Consider the following 22,565-nt stretch of genomic DNA (forward strand, 5'->3'; position numbering starts at 1 on the left):
CAGCATCCAGCTCTTTATTTGTGCCCGGTGTGTGCACAAACAAGACTGCTTTCACAAAAAGGATCCAGAGGCCCAGTTAAGACTGGGCTGCACCCTCTGCCCCCTGGGCTCAGGTTCCATCCTGAACTGGGGGGACGGTGCCATCTCGGGCACAGCGCTTGGAACCACACAGGTCAGTGCAACCAAAGAGGGCGGAGGGCTGCAAGGGGGAAGGCCGGAGGACCTGTGGTGGGTTAAGCCACACCGCCCACACCCAGGTGCCTGTCACCTGCCTCAGGCTGGCATTGCCCGTGGAGTCCCACCCCCCAGAGTGGCCCCCCAGAGCCTCTGGAAGGGAGGCAGGGGCCCATCTGGGGTGAGGAGGCAGGTGAGACGTGCACCAGAACGTCTGGGAAGACAGAACGCCAGCACGAGGCGGGTCCCTGCCCCAGCTGGGCCCAGCCCAGCCCCTCTGCACTGGCCTTCAGGTGGACGGCTTCAAGAAGGGCCCACACACGCAGGGCCCTCCGGGTGGGATGGCGGGGGCTGTATCTCAGCCCGGGGGCGGCCGCCCTGACTCTGACGGGAGACAGCACACCTGCAGCCCGCCTTCCCAGCGCCCCTCACCCGGCGGGCCCAACCCCAAGCAGGACGCTGGGCCTCACCTGCCTCTCAGACACCCACAGTGCAGCCTCCAGCGAGGGTCAAAGTCTCTCAGCGTGCTTTTCCAGAAATCCCTGTGAAACTCCACTCAGCCGTTCAGCCACCAGTGATGCCAAGCGAAGAGGTGGTGAAGCTCAGGGGGAGGTCTCGCTCCATCTCCCCCAACCTCCAGCCCGGCCTCCTGATGCGGGGAGGGGGCGGTGGCCACAAACGGCCCAGGGGTGGTGGTGACCGGGGCTGACCTGACCAGAGGCCGGGGCTGCCTGACATCTAGATGGCCTGGGGCCGGACGGACACTGGGGCTGGAGGTGGGGGGGGGGGGGTTGGCTCCTTCAGAGCCTGACTTGTGACGCGAAAGGAGGACACTCAAGGCTTCCTTCTGGAACATTCCTTCCGTGCCTTCAGAGGGGACCGTGGTTGAGCCTGTCCCTCCCACTTCCCGTCGCCAGATTCACAAGCTCCCGGACCAGTGTCCACGCAGCCCTGCGGTTCCAGGCCCAGTGCCTCCTGTGTACACACGGCAGACAGGGTGGGGTCCGCTGGGGGTCTGGGCCTACGTAGCTGGGCCCACACCTCCCCCAGGGGCCTCTGTCCAGCGGGCCCAGGACTGTGAGTGGCAGGCGCTGCAGACAGGGTGGGCTGGGGAGCCTGTGGCCAGTGCAGCGACCACGACAGTGACCCTGAGCTCCAGGCTCCTGGGAAGCTTGCTAAGACCCCTTCCCTGCAGGTTGGAGTCAGCACACACCCCACTGAGCAGGGACCAGACCCCCAAGCTTTGGCTTCTGCCTCCTGGAGGCGGATGGAAGGAGCTCAGACTGGCCATGGTCCCCACGGCAGGGCAGGTGAGGCCTGCTGGGCACCTCCAGGCCTGGCAGTCAGAGGTGGCCCACACCTCTGCAGGAGAAGGGGGCAGCGCCAGAGGCCGCATTCAGTGTGGCCAGGGAGGTGGGGGCCTCGGGGTGGCGGCTCGGATGGACAGAGGGACTGAGCCGGGGGGTGGGTGCAGCCCCGAGTGGATAGAGCCGCGCTGCAGGGACAGAGCCCCAGGCAGGTAGAGCGGGTGGCGTGGACTGAGCCCCGTGGTGGTGAAGCAGCCCCTGGAGGCGTCTACACCACAAACTCCTCCGGGAGCTGGTCCTTCTGGAGCCGGCTGGGGGACAGGGAGTTCACGGACCCCCTCGGCCCGGAGTCCAGCGCTCGGCCGAGGGCACGGCTGCGGGGTGCTGGGCGCGGGGCGGGCTCAGGGCGCGTGTGGCCCAGGCTTCGGCTGTGCTGGTCTGCGTGTCCAGCTGCCGCCTTGGCCTCCAGGACCTGCAGGCAGAGACCACGAGGCTGTCCCGTAGCTGCCCCGTCGTGGTCCGGCTTCCTTCCACTTCCCGCCCCCTTAACTCACACATACACCCAGGAAGACCCCCATACTCCAGGCCAAGCTCTCAGTCCCCCACCTGCTTCGCCCCCAAAGCCTCACCCGCCCTCCACTGCCCACCAAGTCTCCCGTAGGCCCTCTGGGGGGCCCCTGGCCTGACTGGAGAGCAGGGAGAGAGCCAGCTGCCTGGCCCACGGCGGGACCGACCTGGTGCAGGGTGGCCTCCGCGCTTGGGGCCCTCATGCTGACCAGCGTGACCTGCACCACGGCCAGCGGCTGCTGCGGGGAGGCTGCGGGGGCAAGGGGGTGTGAGCAGGGCCTGGGGACACCCCCCTGCTCCCGGCAGAGGGGGGCCTCCCCCAGGACCCACCTCGGAGACCAGACTGGGCACGTCTGTGGCTCACACACCGCCCACCCCCAGGCCTGGGGTTGCAGAGCGGCAGTCTGTGACCTCGGACCCCTGCCTGCAGGTCACCTGCAACCCCAAAGACTATCACACGTGTTCCCCATGCCAGGGGTCAGAGCACCTTTAGGAAACGATGGTTTCTGTGGGCGACCTGGGCTCCTCCCCTCAGATGGTTCCCCAGGAGCCCCCCCACCCCCATGCCCGCCTGCCAGTTCCCGCTGCCCGTCCTTCCACACTGGCTGCTGAGGTTGTCCAAGCTCTGACATCCAGGAAGATGCCACGTTACTATTACTAACATTACTGCTCACGCTGGGTCACAGACCACACGCTCGGACAACACCTCAGGGATGGGGCCAGTCTGTCCTTTACCGGAGGACCAGACCCTCAGAAGGTGAAGTGGACAGGGCGGCTTGACGCAAACCCACTGTGTGACCCTGGGTGTGACACTGAGTGATCACTGGGTGACCCTGAATGATGCTGGGTGACCCTAGGGACCTGAGTGACTCTGGGTGGCCTTGGGTGGTGCTGTGTGCCCTGCCTAACCTTGGGTGACTCTAGGTGGACCTGGGTGGCGGGTCCCTTGCACTCATCACGTCCACTCTCCAAGGTGCTACAGACACCCAGGGACTGGCAGAGTCTGTGTAACCTTCCTGGGGTGACCCCTTCAGGGCCCCCCACTCCCAGACCTACTGGGGAAGCATCTCTGAGGACCAGGACCATGCTAAGCTGGGTGGGCTCTTGGTGGAACGCCTTCCCGCGGTGGGGTCTTTAACGAGGGGTGATGGCCGGGCCCGGCTCCCTACAAGGGACCGGCTGCAGGGGGGCAGGGGCAGCCACCTGCCGTGGTTGCAGGGAGCCCCGGTCCTCCCTGCCCCTCCCCGTCCGCCCCCTGGTGCAGGGACTCCCATGTGACCGAGTGCCCAGGAACCAGGGTCACGCACACCCTGGCCTCCAGTGGTGCCCACAGCGGTGGTTCAGCCGGGGTCTAGCCAGGTGGCAGGCTCCGTTTCCCCTGGCCCCGGGGGGACCCCGCGCGCCCACCTCTGCCGCCGCAGCCAGGGCTGCTCCGGCTGGTGCTTGGGCTGCAGGGGGGCTCCTCTGTGGGGAGCGCCGCGACCCCCTCGGGCTCGTCCACCGACATCTCCCCGGGCTCCTCGGGCCCCGCCCGCTGGGGGTCGACCTCGAAGGCCGGTGCGTGGGAGCTGCAGCAGCTGCCGGCCGAGAGGAGCGAGCAGAGACTCAGGGGACGTTGGTCTGGCCCTGCGTGGTCCCCGCTGCCGGCCGGCTCCGGGTCCTGGTTGCCATCCCGCGCGTCGCTGACGTAGGACTCCCGGTAGCACTGCTTCTCTGTGCGGGGAGGGGCAGCGGCCGTGAGAACAGCGCGGGAAGCCCTGGGGTCCAGCCCGCCGCCAGGCCCTGCGAGCCAAGGCCTCCCCGGAGGTGTGGTGGCGGGGAGGGAGGTGCCACCCGAGAGCAGGGCCCCCGTGTCCGCCGTCACCGCCCGCAACCCAGGCGGAAGCTGTCACCCGGCCTCGTCGTCTCTGCCCCAGGGCTCTCGCGTCTCAGCCTGAGCGCACGCACAGGCGCACCGCGCATGCTCGCACGCAGGGCCTGCGGGCGGGGCGGGGATGGCACCCACCTTCCGCCTCCTCGAGCAGCTGCAGCTGCTGGCGCGCCTGCTGCAGGCCCAGGTGCAGCTGGTGGCTGGTACGGAGCAGGCGCAGCAGGTGGCGGGAGCGCCAGGCGCAGCCCGTGTGGTACACAAGCCTCCGGGCCGCGGGCTGCCCGTGTGGCCAGAGCTCGAACCTCTTGCCCTGAGCAGAGAGGAGTCCGGGGTGTGACTTCACGAGGAAACCAGGCGGCGGCATCGCCAGGCCTGGTGCTGGGAGGCTCCCTCCCAGTCTCTGTGTCGCTCTCCGTTTTCGCCTGGAGCAGGGTGGGGGGCTGAGAGCAGCTGTAGCGTGAGGCCATTTGCTCTGGGCTGGGGGAGTCTGCACCCCTGGGCCCACGGCATGTGGGGCGCCTGAGGCCTGAGAAGGAGCCGATGGCCCGCCCGCCCCCAGTGCCCACCCTCCGCCCCCGCCGGGTGCAGGCCCAGCCGTGAGGTCTAGAAGTGGAACCCGTGGTACAGGGTTTCCATGGCCCCTTGCTGACTCCTTTATTGTCCCCACCCAGGAGGCAGAAGTTCTCCTGGTGACAAGAACCGGGCAGCTGGCCCCTCAGGAGGGCGCTTCCAGGGCGGGTGCTGTCTACAAGGCCTGACCACCCCCCGCCCCCGACGCAGACCTCAGGCTGGGCCTGCACTCGTGGGTGATGACGTGCCCGGTCAATGCCCTTTAGGACAAGCGTCTGCCAGGCTCCCCTGGGGGCAGAGGCCCACCCCTAACCTTAACCCTCGGACACGCACCAGAAAGGCCAGCTTCTCAACATGGGGCCAGGGGAAGTCGTAGAGCAGTTGCGGGGTGTGGTTCACCTCCTGCAAGACAGCAGAGTCGGCCGCGTCCACAGTCAGCCAGGGGAGGGGCAAGGCCAGCGCTTGGGGTGGGGCCGGGGGAGGGGCCCCTGCAGTCACCTGGAAGACCTGCAGCCCTCTGAGCGTCAGGCCCAGGACGACGGTGGGTCGGTCCTCCTTCTTATCCTAAAGGTACACAGATGTCAGTGAGGTCGAGGCCCGCGGACCTCCCCACAGATCCTCACTGGTGGATCGGGGAGTCTGCGGGCTGAGTTGGGGTCCCCAGGCCTCCTCCCGCTTCCCCTCTGGCCTTGGGTCATGGTCCTGGGATGGCTGTGGGGACACTGCCCCTCCTCCCCCGTCCTGGTGGGCCCCGGTGGCTCGGCCTGTCCTGGCCCTGGGGAGGCGTGCCCCCCCCATCCGGCAGGGACCTTGTAGAGCCTGAAGAAGTGCACGGGGACGTCCTCCAGCCGGCAAGCCTCCCGGATGAAGCGCAGCTCGGCCTCCCGGGGGCTCAGGCCGCGCTGCTCGCGGTGCAGGGCGGGTGCGTGTCTGAGGACATAGGCGCTGCCCCTCTTGGCGATGAGCTGTGGGGAGACCGCAGCCTGGTCCAGCCTGCGCCCGCCCCTCTCCGATGAACCGCCTTGGCCCCGGGTGGACTCTGCCCCCCTGGACTCCTCCCGCTCCCCGCCCCCACCCCGCCCCCCGTGGATACCCCGCCCCCAGTGGATACCCTCACCTACGTGGACTCCACCCCCAGCCTCCCCCCGGTGGACTCCCCCCTCGCCCCTCGCCCCCGTGATCCTCCCACCCCCGCCTCCGTGGACGCTGCCCGCCCACCCCTGTGGACTCCCTGCCCCCCAGTGGACCCCGCCCCCCATGGGCTCCGCCCCGCTGTGGACGCCCCCAACCTCCCCCGCCCCCAGTGGACTCTCCCGCCTCCGTGAACTTTCCCCGGACCCGACCCCCACCCGCTCCCCTGCCCTTCACCCCCACTCCTCCCTCCCGTGGACCCCCGCCCCCGGGAGGGAGAGAGACCCTCACCCACTGCGGGAAGTAGGTCTGCGGCTGGAAGTAGCGGCCGGCGTGCGCTAACCGGCGGTGGTCGCCCAGGTCGGCCTGCAGCCCGTAGGCGGCCAGCAGGAAGTAGGCCTCCTCGCGGTGGGCGCACTGCGAGCGCAGCACGCGCTCCTTCAGCTGGAGGTAGTACAGGTGCCGGGCCGCGCGGTCCCTGCGGGCGGGCGGGTGGGCTCAGGGGCCACTCCGGCGTCCCTCGGCCTCCTGGACCCCGACCGGTCACCCCGGGCCCTCGGGGCCTGGCGGCGGGGCAGGCACAGGTGGACGTGCGGCTCCTGAGACTCCGGGTGAGTGGGGCCCAGGGACCGGCCTGCAGATGGGTTTGCAGCCGCCCACGCCCCAGGGTGGGCCCCTTTTCTCTGCTCACTCCTCGCACCGCCGGGGGCAGGGCACCCAGGGCCAAGTCCACTTCTAACACCACTGGCGTGACTGGCCCCATGGCACAGGGCCGCCCTCCCTCCCCCCACCTGCCTGATCGCACCCTGAGACTCTTCCAGAACCTGGCACACCTGGGCAGGCTCGTGGGGGCCCAGCTCACACGCTGGGGGGTGGTTCCTGGACCCAGGCCCTGCTCACCCCCAGGCCTAGGCCCAGGTTCCAGGGCCCCTGTTACCCCACTCAGGCTCCAGGGGGTTCTCTCAGGAACCCAGCCCAGGAGCTCAGGAGGAGCCTGCAGTGTGCCCACCCGGGGGGGCACCGGCAGGAGAGCAGCCCCCTACTTGTGCAGGAACCCTCCGACCCTGCCCCACCCCCTGGGGAAAAGCCTAAGCCCAGGGCATAAAGACATGTGCGCTTGAAATGCGCTCGTTTGTACCCTGGTCCTCACACGCATCTGATTGGAAACGCCGGCTGCCCCCCACCCTCCCCTCCAGCCTCAGCGGCCGCGGCCTGACAGCTCATCACCTTCCAGGACGGCATGAGAACAGCGAGCTCCTACCTGATAAGCCTTCCGTTTTCCACGTAGTACTGCACCCCGAGGAAGGCCACGAAGGGGGCGCCCGGCCTGCCACGGCCCTGGGGTTGGAAGCGTGGAGCGCAGGCCGTAGTGAGGCCTTGGGGTGGGGGCTGACCGCCGGCTGGAGCGCCGGACGGAGCCACCACCCCCACCCCCGCAGACCAGCCCGAGCCCACGTGCGTCCTGTGGGCTGCTCGTGGCTTTATGTCACGTTGGTAGAAGGGAAAGCAAGTGTCCAGAACAGTAGGGGCACTCGCCTGCACCCTCAGGGCTAACTCCATGCCACGACCCAGGGGACGGGCCACTCGAGGGCCAGCAGCCCGGGAGCTGACTTACTCCACATGTCTCTCTTTTCCAGTCCTTGGAGAAGTATTTGCTGAGCTTCTGCTCCAGATCCATGAAGACGTGCTCGTTGTCTACGAAGAGAGGCAGGGCCTGGGCAGAGCGTGCTGGGAGTGTGTGAGTGTGTGCGTGCACATGAGTGCCACCGTGAGTGTGCCTGTGTGCACCAGTGTGAGAATGTGTAAACACGTGTGAGTGTGTGCATGCGAGTATGTGCATGTAAGTATAATGCAAGTGTGTGAGTGGTGCATGGGTATGAATGTAGAAGCATGTAAGCGTGAGATGGTGTGCGTGAGTGTGATCGTGTGTGCATGTGAATACTTGAGTATGTGTGTGACTATGTGTGCCAGTGTGCGTGTGACTGCCTGTGTGAGCACGTGTGTGCTCTGATGCAGTGAGGAGGAATCCCCCCATGCCCCTGGAGCACGGCACGGCGGGCACCAGGCAGAGGCCGGGGATCGTCTGCCCCGAGCGCCCGCCACCCCTGCCCTGGGAATGGGCCGGGGTCCCGGGGTCGCTGGGCGGTGCTTGCTTACTTCTGACCACGCTGAGGCCGAAAAAGTGGGCTTCCCTGATGCCGGTCTGGTCGCACACCTGCTGAAGGAGCTCACGCCCGGTGGCCTGCACCTGTGGGAGGGGCAGGAGGCCCTCAGGGCGCAGAGCAGGGCAGCCCCGGGAGGGCGGGGGTGCAAGGAGGGGCTCCACCGAGCAGAGCTGGTGCGCAGGGGCCTGGCTCAGGGGCTTCCCACCCAGCGGGGTCAGCGCTCAGGGTCCCCGGAGGCTCCCGGGCTGACAACCAGATGTCCCTGCATGCAGTGGGCCTCCTGTGAAAGATGGAGGGGGTGCCCAACCCCAGAGAGAGCCCGCCCCCTCCAGGGACGGAGGCTGGGTGCCCCCGACGCCTCCTGACCCCAGAGAGAGCCCGTCCCCTCCAGGGACAGAGGCTGGGTGCCCCCGACGCCTCCCGACCCCAGAGAGAGCCCGTCCCCTCCAGGGATGGAGGCTGGGTGCCCCCATGCCTCCTGACCCCAGAGAGAGCCCGCCCCCTCCAGGGACGGAGGCTGGGTGCCCCCGACGCCTCCCGACCCCAGAGAGAGCCCGTCTCCTCCAGGGATGGAGGCTGGGTGCCCCCGACGCCTCCCGACCCCAGAGAGAGCCCGCCCCCTCCAGGGATGGAGGCTGGGTGCCCCCATGCTTCCTGACCCCAGAGAGAGCCCGCCCCCTCCAGGGACAGAGGCTGGGTGCCCCCGACGCCTCCCGACCCCAGAGAGAGCCCGTCTCCTCCAGGGATGGAGGCTGGGTGCCCCCACGCCTCCCCACCCTAAGCCAACGTTGCTAGGCCACTCCTGGGCACCCCTGAAAGGAGCCTCTGGTGCGGGGGGGTGGTCTGTGCCCCTCCCAGCTCCGCGCGGCCCGTCCTGGGTATGTGTCCACCCTGCACCGTCAGAACCCAAGTGGCCCTTCACCCGCGTGTGCCCAGAGGAGGGCGTGCGCTCGCTCGGTCTGCTTTCCGTTGTCCAAAAATCCTTCAGTCCAAAAACGCTTTAGTCTGCCTAAAAAGCCCATTATACTAAACATCCCACAGGTTTAAATTTCCAGTGGTCTCACGAATGTCAGCGTTTTCCTGCTTTGTTGGTTGGACAGAGCTCAAGGCCTCGACTTCGGGGCACCCAGGTGCTGTCCCCGTGGCCAACATGTCTCCTGGGTGCCTCTGGGCCTCCGTCTGCGTTTCCCGGGCTGGTGGTTGGGCCCGACGGATGGAAGCTACCTTGTGGCGCTGAGTCTGTGCGTGGGAGGCTGGCTGTGGAGGCCGCAGGTCAGGGACCCGTTCACCCCAGGGCGGCCGTGGGGCTGGAGCGCAGTGGCCCTGCGTGCTGAGCGTGGGGCCTGGCCCGGGGTGTCCGAGGATGCTGCTGCAGGCTTCCTGGGGAGGCCGTGGCTCCTGGGACGTCGGGAAGCTCTGTCATCGGGGCACCCACACCGTCTTCAGAGGGGCGTCCCGCCTCTTAGTGGTCAGTTCCTGGGGGGCTGGCCTTGCCACTGTCCATCTGACTTGTTGAGGGTCGGTCCCTCAGCCTGCCAGGATGGTGATTCAGCATCTGGGTCTTCCCAGCCATTGTCTCCTGACGCTCGGTGTGAAGCCGCAGTGCAGGTAAACACGGGGTCCGCCCGTGCGCTCAGCCCGGCGTGCACGTGCCTGGAACTAAGCTGGCCCCAGGTTGCAGGCCCGGGCGGGGAGCCTGTGGGGCTCGCCACAGCCCAGCTCCGTGTCTGCATTGTCGGGCTCACCTTCCTTCTAGACATGCGTCCTCCAGGGAACCTGCCCCCGAGGGTCCCTGTGGAGCCAGGCTCACGTGGGCGGGGCCACACCTAGCACCTCCCTCCCCTCCTCCCCCAGGTCCTCCTGCTGCCCCCTCCCCACGGCCTGCAGCAGCTCTAAGGACACAGTGAACCCTTACTCCTTGGAAGGAAAGTTACGACCAACCTAGACAGCATATTCAAAAGCAGAGACGTTACTTTGCCAACAAAGGTCCATCTAGTCAAGGCTATGGTTTTTCCAGTGGTCATGTATGGATGTAAGAGTTGGACTGTGAAGAAAGCTGAGCGCTGAAGAACTGATGCTTTTGAACTGTGGTGTTGGAGAAGACTCTTGAGAGTCTCTTGGCCTGCAAGGATATCTAACCAGTCCATCCTAAAGATCAGTCCTGGGTGTTCATTGGAAGGACTGATGCTAAAGCTGGGACTCCAATACTTTGGCCACCTCATGTGAAGAGTTGATTCATTGAAAAAGACTCTGATACTGGCAGGGATTGGGGGCAGGAGGAGAAGGGGACGACGGAGGATGAGATGGCTGGATGGCATCACTGACTCGATGGACGTGAGTCTCAGTGAACTCTGGGAGTTGGTGATGGACAGGGAGGCCTGGCATGCTGCAATTCATGGGGTCGCAAAGAGTTGGACACGACTGAGCAACAGAACACCACCAACACCAAAAACCCTTCCTGAGGACTCCCCTTCAGGGAGCAGCCAGCTCCCTAGACACGTCTCTGTGCCTCTAAAGTTGAATAAGACAGGCCGGGCCGGCAAGGGGAGCAGCGAGGAAAGAGAGACAGAGTCCATGGATGGGGCCCGAGCACCCGTGCCAGCTGAGCTCACGAGACAGACGCGTCCCTGTGGACAGCAGCTTCCTGTGCCCCCGTCCCTCATGCCCCCTCCACCCCGCGTTCCCAGGAAGGAGGTACAGAAGCAGGAGCTTCCTCCTCATGGTCAGGGATGGCCATCAGAATCAATCCCTTCATTGGCCAGGTGAGGGCTGCCCCCTCCCTCCCCAGCAGCCCACCGCAGCGGGGCCCCACCCCGCTCCCCGCCCCGCCCTGTGGGCAGGGGCAGCCAGGCCTGCACCAGCCAGCTCGCACACAGGCTCTGGGACAGGGCTGGGCTTCCAGCTGGGCTCCCAGTTCCCCCCAACCCTGGGCCTCAGTTTCCCCATCTGGGAAGTCACATCAGTGCTGGGGAGGGCCCCTGGGCTGCGTGTCGGGAGGGTGAAGGGAGCGGGCAGAGCCCGACACAGCAGGGCTCAGGTCAGTGCGGAAGGGGCTGCCCTGGGCCGGACGGTGAAGAGAGGACGGGTCAGAGGGGCCTGCAGCTCAGACCCCCGGGAGAGCAGCCGCCCCGAGGGCCACACGGGGCGCAGAAGAACCTGAAGGCAGCATCCAGGGCGAGTGGGAGACCCCGTCCCGATGGCAGCCACGACAAGGTCCCGGCTGGAACCGCCCGCCCGTCACTGACCCCCTAGCCGCCTAGTGCTGGAGGCCCCGGGGCGGCTCTGAGTCCGCCACGGCCACCTGCCCAGCGTGCCCCAGCTCAGACCAGTGTGCTCAGACCAGGCCCCACGCGCCCCGCACGCCAGCCGCTGCCCGGGGCGTCCTGTCAGGGCGCTGGGGGCGGGCTCCGGTCCCTCCTGTGTTCCAGGAGCCCCTTCCAGGGACGGCGGAGCAAGCAGGGTCCCGCCTGCGTGCCCGGTGCTGGCCGCCCGCGGGGCTCCGAGGCCGCCTGCGGAGGGTCCCTGGGGCAGGCGGTGGGGAGGCGAGCTTGGTCCCCAGGGCTGTGCCGGTCCTCACAGACGACTCGTGACCCAGCATCGGCGCACATCACCCCTGCCACGGGGACAGACAGCGGCTTCTCGGCCTGAGACCGCGGGGCCGTCTGCTGGGAGCCCATGGGCTGCTCGCTGCCTCAGAGCCTCCGCCCGGGGTCCGCGCCCGCTGTGCCCCCGTGCCTGCTGAGCGTTCATAAGTGGCAGCGCACACGGCTCCTGAGAGGACGGCCTGAGCCGTGAGAGCCCCAGGACACCGTCCGATGGAGCCCTGCCCCACACCCCCGGCCCAGCACGCAGGGGCTGCCCTTCGCAGGGAAGGCGGGGGCTCCAGGGTCCGAGCCTCGTGTCCACCGGAGGCCCGCACGGTGGGCATCGCTGAGGAGGGCGAGACTATGCGGAGGCGGGGCTGGGGGGGGCTTCGTGTGAGAGCCCCTCCCTGAAGACTCGGGATGAGACTTCGGGGAAGCCTGGCCACTAGGGACGCCGGGAGTGGACAGTGAAGGCTGGAGGGAGGAAGGACCCGGGCCCTGTGACGGCACCTGTTCTCAGAGTCAGGAAGCTCTGGGGTCTGGGGAGGACACCTGCTGTGTAAACGCGACTTCCCCCCTTCTTGGGAGGACTGACCGCGGTCTCCTCCCCCAGGCAGGACCTCACGGTCACTCACAGACAGGGCGGGAGGGGCCTGACTCTCGTCGCCCAGGTCTCAGCCTGGTCCCCTAACCAGCTGTAGCGCTTACTCCAGACCTGTGACCCAGCTGCCTGCAGTCCACCCCAACCCCTCCAGGTCCCGGGATGAGGCTTCAGAAGGGATGGGACCCACTGGACGCTGGACACTGGGCACTGCAGGGGCACCAGGCAGGACGCTGGGCACCACAGAGGCAGACAGCAGGACGCGGGCACCGCAGGGGGAGACGGCAGGACACGGGCACCGCAGGGGGAGACGGCAGGACGCGGGCACCGCAGGGGGAGAGGGCAGGACGCGGGGCACCGCAGGAGGAGACGGCAGGACGCGGGGCACCGCAGGGGGAGATGGCAGGACGCGGGCACCGCAGGGGGAGAGGGCAGGACGCGGGGCACCACAGGGGGAGACGGCAGGATGCAGGGCACCGCAGGGGGAGAGGGCAGGACGCGGGGCACCGCAGGGGGAGAGGGCAGGACGCGGGCACCGCAGGGGGAGAGGGCAGGACGCGGGGCACCGCAGGGGGAGACGGCAGGACGCGGGTACCGCAGGGGGAGAGGGCAGGATGCGGGGCACCGCAGGGGGAGAGGGCAGGATGCGGGTACCGCAGGGGGAGAGGGCAGCTCTCAGCCCCAGGACACAGCCTGACACGGGCTCCAGGCTGTGTTCCGCCTCAGCCACAGCCAGGGGCTGCAGAGCGAGAGGGACACACGCCCCATGAAGGTGGCCGGAGCTAGAGTCCATTTCTCCGGGGTGTGGGGCGGCCAGTGGTGTAGGTCAAACCCATGCTGTCCCCAGGTAGAGCCCTGCCCTGCTCCCCTCCACGCTCACCCCTGGCCCCTGCTGACCTCAGGCCCTGCTCCCCTCCACGCTCACCCCCATGGCCCCCCATCCCCAGGCTCTGCTCCCCTCCACGCTCACCCCCGGCCCCTGCTGACCCCAGGCTGTGCTCCCCTCCACGCTCACCCTCACGGCCCCCCGTCCCCAGGCCCTGCTCCCCTCCACGCTCACCCCCATGGCCCCCCATCCCCAGGCCCTACTCCCCTCCACGCTCACCCCCATGGCCCCCCATCCCCAGGCCCTGCTCCCCTCCACGCTCACCCCCGGCCCCTGCTGACCCCAGGCTGTGCTCCCCTCCACGCTCACCCTCACGGCCCCCCGTCCCCAGGCCCTGCTCCCCTCCACGCTCACCCCCACAGCCAGCCGCAGCTGCTCCCGCATGGGCAGCAGCACCAAGACGTCCCGGAGCTCTGCTGTCATCCTTCTGGGTGCACACGGTTCTCAGGACCAGGGTCCTCCGTCTGCTTCTGTGGGGAGGACTCGTCAGGGCCGGGAAGCGGTGGCAGCCGGCCTGCCCCCAGAGGGACGGGGCTGCGTGTCCCCACGCACGGGGCCCTCTTCTGCCGTATGGCTGCAGGCAGGGCGCCGCACCCAGACTCACCAGCTGCCAGCTTCCGGGGATGAGCGCCCTGTGAGCTTCTGGCTGGGAAAACACCAGCAATGGGGCCAGGCCAAGGTCAAGGCTCCTAAGTAGCTGCGATGCCTGGAATGCAAATAAACACAGAGGCTAGCTCCACCCTGCTCCCGCTGACCCCTCTCCCCGGCGGACCACCTCCTCCTCCAGGTCAAGGACTGGGCATGGCCCCATCGTGGCCGCAAGGCCCCCGACGTGGACCGCAGACCCAGGGCCACTGCGGGGAAGCCTGGAGGAGCTGGAGGGGCATCCCGGGGGCAGGTGCCCCAGGTCTCCATAGTTCCCCGCCTGCCCTCACACCTGGAGGGAGGTGAACCCAGAGGTAGCCAGGCCAGTCCCCAGACAAGGTCTCCCCAAAGACCGCCCTGGCCTTCAGGCCGGGATCACTGTCTCGTGCCGGCCAGAGGCCCTGAAGAGTGGAGCTCCTGACCTCTCAGCTGCTGGGAGTGCAGGGAACGGGCGGGCCCACAGGTGGGTTCCGCCCCCGCCGCCGGCCAGCAGGCTGAGTGTCTGACCCCGGGTGAGCCTGGGGGCCCTGAGCTGCCCCTCTGAGTGGGGCTGGGAGAGGCTTCCAGGCCACAGACAGGAGGCCCCGGAGGGTGGCTGGCCGTTCTGGGGAACTTGGTTCCCTCTGTCCTTACGTCCCGCCCCCCAGGGCTTGGAAGGCGTGGGCCGTGGGCGGGGAGATGCAAAGGCCTGGGCTCTGTCTGCCCCTCGCTGCCCACCCTGCCCCCGCCCACTGTGGGGGTCAAGGGAATCTGAACAGCCTGCTGCCCTGCCTTTTGTCTCCAGGGTCAATGCAGCCCTGCTCTCCTCCAAGATGTGTGTCCCTTTAACCTGCAACTTAAGGATGTCTCAGATGGCTGGAGAGCCGGAAAGCAGACGCTGCCCCCTGACCCTGCATGTACGCTTGGTTGCCCGACTCACCGCCCGTGATGCCCTGTGAGCCACAGATGGTCCTGCCATGCGGAAGAACAGACACGGGCACGGCCCCGTTCCATGAGTGTCCGAGCGGCGGCAGCCACGCACCCGGACACACACGCACGGGAACCCGCGGGGGTGCAGGCAGGGGCGCAGAAGCGGGGCTTCCTCCAGCGAAGGCGCCGGGAACGGACGGCAGCCCCCACCGGGCAGCTAACGAGCACAGCACAGGGGCTCTGCCCCGGGTTCTGGATCCTGGTCCGTGTCCTCTACGACGAGATGGGCTTGCCAAGAGTGTTTCAGAAATAAAGCTTCCAAAACACAGGCCCATGAAGTACAGGTTTCACAAAACGACTCAGGAAAACCATTCAGCAGTAAGTAGGAGCAAAGGGCTGGTTTGTGGACAGATGTCAAAAAATCACGCCAACCGGAGAACACAATTTACACAAGTCCGCGACACGTGCACGAGGCCACAGCGGAGGCAGAGAGCAGGTTGGTGCTGCCTGGCTGGAGGCGGCCGCAGGCGGGGACGGGCCACGGTCAGACGCGGGGGCACGGCACTCCATTGTTCATTTGAATGTATTTTTTACATGTAAATCATACCTCAATCACGCCATTAAAATACGCTATAAAATGGTAGAAAACCACAAAAAGTCCTTCCACAGGTGCACAGAATACGTCTGCCAGGAAAGCCGCTTCTAGCAGGCGTGTGTGCCTGTGTGTGCCCTGCGTGTGCGAGTGTGACAGAGTGAGCGTCTGTGTGCCCTGATGTGTGCCTGAGAGCGTGCGTGTGTGCACTGTGAGCGCGAGTGTGACTGTGTGTGCAAGCCCTGTGAGTGTGAGTGTGTGTGCAAGCCCTGTGAGTGTGACAGTGTGTGTGCCGTGCGTGAGCGTGCCTGAAGCGTGTGTGTGCGTGCCCTGTGTCGCGAGTGTGACAGTGTGTGTGTGAGACGAGTCAGCGCCGCCTGTGGCCAGCACCTCACCTGCCCCTCAGGGAGCCGGTTCTGATGGTCGCAACGGCTTGCTTTATGGACAAGGAACCTGAGTCCGGAGGAGGAGCTGCTGGCTGAGTGGCCGTGACAGCCCCGCCCGCCCCCACCCCCCAGCCCAGCCCAGCCACGTGCACTTTGCCCCCTCGAGGGTCACCTGCCTGACCCACCCCGTGTCCAGTGAGCAGCCGGGTCCAGCCCCTGCTGCTTCTTAAGCTGCTACTTTTATTCCCACTTTTCCTGGAGGGGCAGTTGGCCAGAGGCAATGTGGCTTGCTGACTCTATCCGTGGGGAGCCTGAGGCAGAGAGGCCCCTGCTCCAGTGCCTCTGAGACCCCCACTGCAGACCTCGCTGGACTCAGAGACGTGCTCTAGCTCTCACCGCATGTCCAGGGCGGCTCTGAATTCCAAGCGGCAGACTCAGCCTGGTGGGAAGCACAGGGGTCTCACTGCCGCCGGGTGCGGGGTGTGCAGAGTGCTGGGGCCTCCCCGATGTATCCCTGCTGGGAACTGAGGACCCCCAGCAGCCCCGACCTGGTGATGAGACACGGGCGGGATGCCCCGAGGGTGCCCAGGACTGTCTGCATTTGCAGCTGAGGAGAAGAGGAGAGCCGGCCGGAGGGAGGGAAGGGCAGGGACAGGGCGCTCTCCCCGCTGCCCGCGCGCCCGTATGCCTCCGGACCTCAGTGAGAACCCAGTGCCCCAGCGGGGGTGAGGGCAGAGCACCTGCCGTCCACTTGCTCGGCGCACAAGCCGCCTCTTGTTCTGCTGACCTCCGGCCCAGGCGCCACCGCGGGCCCTGCGGGGAGGAACGCGCTGGAATTCCTCACGTCTCAGCATCAGCGCTACTCACTGGGGGGCCGCTCCCCACCCCTGCAGGTGGAGGTGAGCCCTGGGCTCACCCCGCCACCCTTGCAGGGCACATCACAGGGCACCTCTGGGCGCAACTCTCAGGCTGAGATCCAGGGACACCACGGTGACAGGCATGGGCCCGGGGGACCCACGGAGCCAGAGACCCCATGACAGTGTACACGCTGGGGCGAGGGTCATGCCCATCACAGCGGCAGGGATGGCCCTGGACACGCCAGGGACGGCTGCCCACGACACGCCAGGGGCCTCTTCCCATGACACGCCAGGGGCCGCTGCCCACGACACTCCAGGGGCCACTGCCCACGACACGCCAGGGGCTGCTGCCCAAGACACCCGATGCTCTGCCACCCCAGTAGCCCGCCCAGGCCCGCAGCTCCTCCGGGTCCCACCAGCCCTGTCCGGGAGCAGCCGCGAGCGAAGGGACCTGGGCCCAGGTGGACCCACTCCTGGACCCGCCCTGACTGGGCTGGGTGACAGAGCTGGGTTGAGGGCCCGTGATGGGGCACGTGCCTTTTCCAGTCCACACAGTTCTCAGGAACCGGGGCCTGGAACCCAGGACAGAGCAAACAGAGGGGCACAGGGTCAGCGGGGGCAGAGGTGACCTGAGAGGCAGCACCCGGGTCAGAGCGTAGCTCTCCTGGCTGAGGGGGCAGGGCCCTAACAGGCGGGGCCCCTGAGGTTGGGTAGAGCTCACCCCACCAAGGGCCTGGGCCCACGTCTGGGATAGAGCCCCTGGGCGTGATCACTGCCCCCTGCTGCCCCCTCCCCACGGCCCCCCGCCCAGCCCGCCACCACTCAGCCTGGCAGTGCCGCTTCCAGAATGCGGTCCTGGGGGCCTGTCGGTCCTGGCCCCTCCCACGTCCTGGCCGCTGTCCCCTGAGCAGCACTTGCACACCCACCCCCACTTCCCGTCTCCCAGTTTCGCAGGAGCACGGCAGGCGGGGACCGGGGTAGGGGGGTGCTGACGGGGGAAACAGGGTGGAGACCCCAAGCTCCACCCCCGAGGCTAAGGAAGGGGCGCAGGGGGCGGGGGGGGCCAGGCGGCAGGGGGTCCCCGAGGCTCTCAGTTACTCCCCACCCATGTCAGCCCGACCCCCAAGGCTGAGAAAGGGGAGCTGGGGGTGCGGGGGCCAAGGCGGCAGGGGGCACACCGGGTGTGCTCAGGTCTGCGACCACTCCAGTCACCAGCGCCCATCACCCTCACCAGCCCCATGAGGATGGCGGAGGACCCCTGGGATTGACCCCCGGGGCAATGCAGCCCGGGAGCAGGGAGGTGCCGAAAGGACATGAGTCAGCGGTCGTCACCGAGCGGTGGCCGGGCCCACCCGCAGCTCCAGCTGCCCTTCAGCTGGGATAGCAGATTCTTAGAATTCCCTCTGGGAGCCTCCTCTCTGCTGACCCGGCCAGGACCGTGAACCTAGGATTTAGAGCCGCGATGACCCCACCCTCCCCACCCAGAGAAAAGGCCAGCTGTGTGCAGAGGGCAGTTTGCCCAACCGCACGTAGCCGGAGCCGGGGGCGAGGGGCTTTGGGGGCAGGTCAGCCAGGCCCGTGGTCTGCGGGCGTCTGGCACACCCTCCGCTGTGGAAGCACGTGCCTTCTCCCGCGTTTAGCGAGGGTTAGCAGTAGTGTTAGTTGCTCAGTCGTGTCCGACTCTTTGCAACCCCACAGACTGTAGCCCGCCAGACTCCTGTCCATGGGATTCTCCAGGCAAGAATACCGGAGTGGGTTGCCATTCCCTTCTCCAGGGATCTTCCCGACCCAGGGACGGAAACCGGGTCTCTTGCATTAAAAGCAGATTCTTTACCCTCTGAGCTACAGGGAAGGTCAGCGAAGATTAGCAAAGGCTTAGAGCTTCGAGTAGCGAGTTATTTAAACAGACGGCCGTGAGGCACCTGTGTCTGCCGGCTGGGCACCTCTCTCCAGCTTGAGGCGCCGCCCAGCTCTCCAGAGTAAGCCCCTGCCCCCACTGGGGCCCCCTGCCCTCAGCATAGAGTGCCCTGGGTTTTGGCAAAAGGCTGCCAGGTGCCAGGGCCTCACGCTGGGGCCTTGTCTGGTCTCAGAGGCTGCACTGGGCACGGAGCTGGCGCTTGGCCGCTGGTTCAAAGCCAGACTGGCCGCCGGCAGCGAGAGAGTGGGGAGGGGTCCCTGGGTCCCCGAGGCCCCACAGGTCCTGGCCTAAGTGACCCGGTGGGTGTGGGGCAGAGGGGGAGGCGGGGAGGGGCGTGTCGTTTACTCTGTGCAGGGTGAACTGAAAGCAGACGGGCGTAGCATGATTTTTTGCTGGTTCTGAGCCCTCTGCACGCTGGAGGGCACTTCTCAGCAGTGCCCGGCAGGCGCGGCCCCTGCTCTCGGGTCCTGTGAGGCCGGGGGAGTCCCGCGTGGGCTGAGCAGAACCAAGGGCAGACCCGGCCACAGTGGGCCTGCTCATCTGAAAGCAGGATTCTGCCCTGAAACCGGTGCGAGGGTCTCGGCGAAGAAGGAAATTCTCGGGACACGTGGTGCCTGCCGGGGAGGAGATACGAGCCGCCCTAACCCCACGCCTGGCGGGTCCTTCCTTCATTCTCTCAGGAGGCCTCTGCGGAGCCCGCAGGGCCATCCATTGCTGGAAAACAAGACGAGCCCTTCCACCTGGGCACCCCACCCTCCACCCAGGACAGCAGCCTTGGGGGTGGCCTGGGCGCCCCGCCCCTCCCGCGCCCCCCACCTGGGTGCCCCGCCCCTCCTGCGGCCACCCCTCCCCCCTGGCCTGGGCACCCCGTCCCTCCTGCCCTCGGCTCAGGACAGCAGCCTCAGGGCTCGCCTGGGGTCTTTCTCCCACCCCAAGTCCAGAGGGCAGCAAATGCTCAGGGCTTCACCTTCAGGCCATGCTCCCCTCACACCTCCCGGTCCACAGCCCCCTCACCTCCAGTGTGGACTTCGGGGGGGCTCCCAGATCATCTCTCAGCTCCTCCCACCCCAGGACCCTCAACACCTCAGCCCTGAGTTCTTGCAGAAATGGGGCATATCACACTCTAGCCGAGAAAGGCTCCCACCTCCCACCAGAGAGAAGCGGGGTCCTTGGCCTTCGAGCCCCTCCGAGGGCCATCCCTGTCTGCTCTCTGCCCCTGGACCTCTGCGTGTGCCCCCAGGACTCAAGGTCAAGGCCGTCTGGTCGTTTCCCGTGTCCCTTTCTTCCGGCTGAAGAGAAGCCCTGTCAGAGGCGGTGGACCGACGCGCTGGGCGTTGCACTTACGCCCCGAGGAGTACGTCACCGTAGACCCTGACCAGGATCCTTCCGAGTTTACGGTTTCTCAACTTTTACAAGGTGCCTCGGATTTCCTGGACTGACCCACAGTTTCCACTTGCTCGAAGTCACAGCAGGACACGAGAGACACGAATCACACGGACTCAGAGCCGCTTCGCAGACCCTCCATTCGTTGACCGCACGCGCTGGGAGCAGAGACCACGGAGTCATCTGGACCCGCCCTTGCAAGGAGCCTCTCGGAACGGCCACCCGGGTGGACGCTCTTCCCGCGCTTTCTGCTTCTGCCCCAGGGAAGCCGAGTTCTGGTGCGGGCGGACCCCACAGACGGGCCCCTCTGTGGGCGGGTGGCGTGAAACGAGGCTGCCGTCCCTGCGCCGTGTGCGGTGACCCCAGGGCCCCTCGTTCTGCGTGGGACCCTCGACACATCAGGTTGCCCCCCACTTGCTGGCAGGGACCTCCAGCGAGCTAGGTGACTTGTCCCCACTGGCCGGTGTGCCCGGAGGATGTGCCTGGACCCCACAGGGCAGGCCTGATTCTGTATGGAGCCCCAGGGGGGATTGGGGGGGCAGCATCCCTGGGGGAAGGTGGGGGGTCCCCAGGATGGGGAGGGGAGGGGAGTGGCTGTTGCCTTCAAGGTTCCCAGGCTTCCTGGAGGAACCCTGCCAGGCCTTCCAAAGCCCTGAAATAGACCCTGTAACACGTCCTTCCTTCCTGCCTTCCTCTATCAGCGATGGTGCTGCCGGGGATGGGGGCGCCCCGATGTGCTGAGGGCGTGTGCTGCCCCTGAGCCCTCTGCCCTCACGGTGGACACCGGGGCTTCTATCCTGACATGCTGGTTCCAGAGCGAATCTGAGGGTCAGCCCAGGACACAGAGGCCCCCAGGCAGGGGAGGGCTCAGGGCCCAAGCTCCACGGAGCAGGAACCTCACCCCCACAGCGGGCTGACTCCTGGAGAAGCAGAGGTTTCCTACACTAGGGGACCCAAAGGCCTGCATGCTGCATGCTGTAGCTTCAGTCGTGTCCAGCTCTTTCTGACCCCGTGGACTGCAGCCCGCCAGGCTCCTCTGTCCGTGGGATTCTCCAGGCAGGAATCCTGGAGTGGGTCGCTGTGCCCCCTCCCAAAGGGTCTCCATTACCATTTATTTTGCATCTACCACGAGGACCTGCAAGGTTATGGGAGGGGCGCCCTCCCTTGAGTCCCAGCCTGGCCCTGCCTGGCGACCTCCAGGGCTGGGCCAGCCTGTCAGTCATAGTCCTTGGAAGAACACCGTTTATTCCATGATCCAGGTCACGCACATGCGTGTGGGCTGTCAGGGAGTGTGAGGCTTCCAGCGGGCCCCCTGTGGTGGAGGGCGTGACTGCTGGCTGACCACCGGTTGGACCCAGACCGTACATGCCCCTGTCTTCGGAACGCAGCCTCTGCCCACCGTTCGCGCACCGGGGACCATGTTAGGGAGGTGGCCTTGCAGCAACTCCGCAGGGCTGAGACGGCCGGGAGGTGACCTCGACAGAGCCCTTTACGGCCTCTGTGTGGACCTGAGCTCGTGGGCTGCGGGCCGGTCCCGCCTGCTGCTGCCCACGGCGAGCGCGGCATCTGAGTCCCCCGCTTATCAAGTGAGCCTGCCGTCCGGGACTCTCCGAGCCCTCCGTGTACTGAGCCGGCCCAAGTCTCACCCAGCAAACTCCCGAGACTGCGAACCAACCAAGCAAAGCGTGGTCAGTGGTGGAGAGCGCGCTCCCCTCATCGCTGTTCCCGATCTGTGGGCGTCCGCTGGGGGCAGAGGGAACCTCATCAGGGCCCAGTCACAAACGTTAGCTGGCCGCCCCGCGACCCCAGGGCCCAGCACCCTGCGACCCCAGGGCCCAGAACCCTTCAGGGGCTGACAGGGCTCAGGACCACGCCCGGCCGCGTGGCCGCGTGGCCCCTGTGTGTCCTCCCGGCAGACCCACATGCCCGGCGCGGGGTGCTGCTGTGACGGGATTCTCAGATGTCGCGATCAGCTGGTCTTAGCTAAAGCCGATGACCCTCCACGGCGCGGGTGGGCTGCCCCCTAGGAGGTGAAGGCCGGGAAAGACCAGGCCCCTGGAGGGAGAGGACGCCCCTCCCCAGACGGCCTCCGACTTGGGCTGCAGCGCCGGCCGCCCGCCCCGTGGGGTCCAGACCTGCCAGCCCCACGGTCACGTGGGCCAGCTCGAGGTGCGTCTGTCTGTCTGTCTGTCTCTGTCTCTCCTGTTGGTTCTCTCTCCAGAGCACCCTGCCTACCGCCCACCTGCTGCACACCTCCTGTGCGCACCCGGGACACTCCTTGCTCCCTGGTGATGCCAGGAACAGCGCGGGGCGGGGGCCCTGCCCTCCTTCCTCCTGGGTCCAGAGCCCGTCTGGTCCAGGGAGCAGACCCCTCCCTCCCTCCCTCGCAGGCTTCCTCCGGCTCTCTCCCTGCACTAGCCTGCGCTCCCCACACAGCCCTCACTGACTCAGCTCCCGCAGCCCCGGCCTGTGCCCCCAGCTCCCCACTCAGGTCACCAGAGCGGCTGCTCCCCGACACCCCTCCCTTCTCACCGCACCCTGGACGTCTGAGAACGGATGAGGAGTCACTTCCAGGCAAACCCTCCTAATGCCCCCTGCCCCCCCGGGGCCTCTAACCCTGACCGTGTCTCCATCACCTCACCTTCCCTCTCTCCTGCCCAGCCCCTCCTCATCCAGAATTCTACCGAGACCCCCACCTCGGGGACCCCACCTCTCTCTGCACCTCCCCCAGCACCATCCCCTTGGCCTGGGACACGCTCCCTCCGGCAGCAGCCCTTCCCACGGTCCACTGGCCTCTACCAGCCGGTCACCCTGGCCCGACCCTGTGCCTCACAGACACTGGGGCTCGATTGTGTCCCAGACTCTGTGTCTCCCGTGTCCCAGGGGCGGGTCTCCTGGCTAGCGCCCCACACTCCCTGCACAGGTCCGTGCCCCACTGTTTCAGTGGGCCTGGGCCCAGCTGCTTGGTGGACACGTGTGAGGCCCAAGGGGCCATGTCACTCTCTGGAGGGCGGAAAACA

At 67.0% G+C, this 22,565-nt stretch overlaps 1 protein-coding gene across 5 annotated transcripts in view; it reads right to left on the reverse strand.

The window, feature by feature from the left end:
* FRMD1 (FERM domain containing 1) overlaps nucleotides 1-22,565 on the reverse strand; it is a 26,220-nt gene continuing 3,655 nt past the window's right edge. The window contains exons 1-15 of one of the 5 annotated variants that reach the window (XM_010808763.4): nucleotides 16,128-17,326; nucleotides 13,793-15,826; nucleotides 13,460-13,561; nucleotides 13,210-13,325; nucleotides 7,777-7,867; nucleotides 7,235-7,314; nucleotides 6,881-6,957; nucleotides 5,911-6,097; nucleotides 5,298-5,453; nucleotides 4,987-5,052; nucleotides 4,822-4,890; nucleotides 4,054-4,228; nucleotides 3,456-3,761; nucleotides 2,216-2,298; nucleotides 1-1,953 (exon numbers count right to left, since the gene is read on the reverse strand). In XM_010808763.4, coding sequence (XP_010807065.1) covers nucleotides 1,750-1,953; nucleotides 2,216-2,298; nucleotides 3,456-3,761; nucleotides 4,054-4,228; nucleotides 4,822-4,890; nucleotides 4,987-5,052; nucleotides 5,298-5,453; nucleotides 5,911-6,097; nucleotides 6,881-6,957; nucleotides 7,235-7,314; nucleotides 7,777-7,867; nucleotides 13,210-13,278 — 1,563 coding nt within the window. In that variant the 5' untranslated portion in view covers nucleotides 13,279-13,325; nucleotides 13,460-13,561; nucleotides 13,793-15,826; nucleotides 16,128-17,326 and the 3' untranslated portion in view covers nucleotides 1-1,749. Of the gene's footprint in view, nucleotides 1,954-2,215; nucleotides 2,299-3,455; nucleotides 3,762-4,053; nucleotides 4,229-4,821; nucleotides 4,891-4,986; nucleotides 5,053-5,297; nucleotides 5,454-5,910; nucleotides 6,098-6,880; nucleotides 6,958-7,234; nucleotides 7,315-7,776; nucleotides 7,868-13,209; nucleotides 13,326-13,459; nucleotides 13,562-13,792; nucleotides 17,327-22,565 lie in introns of those variants that run through there. The other 4 variants (XR_009495896.1, XM_010808762.4, XM_059890002.1 and 1 more) reach the window with 4 other exon arrangements.

The sequence above is a fragment of the Bos taurus genome, chromosome 9 (genome assembly GCF_002263795.3).
Source record: "Bos taurus isolate L1 Dominette 01449 registration number 42190680 breed Hereford chromosome 9, ARS-UCD2.0, whole genome shotgun sequence".
In the NCBI taxonomy this organism is placed as follows: domain Eukaryota; kingdom Metazoa; phylum Chordata; class Mammalia; order Artiodactyla; family Bovidae; genus Bos; species Bos taurus.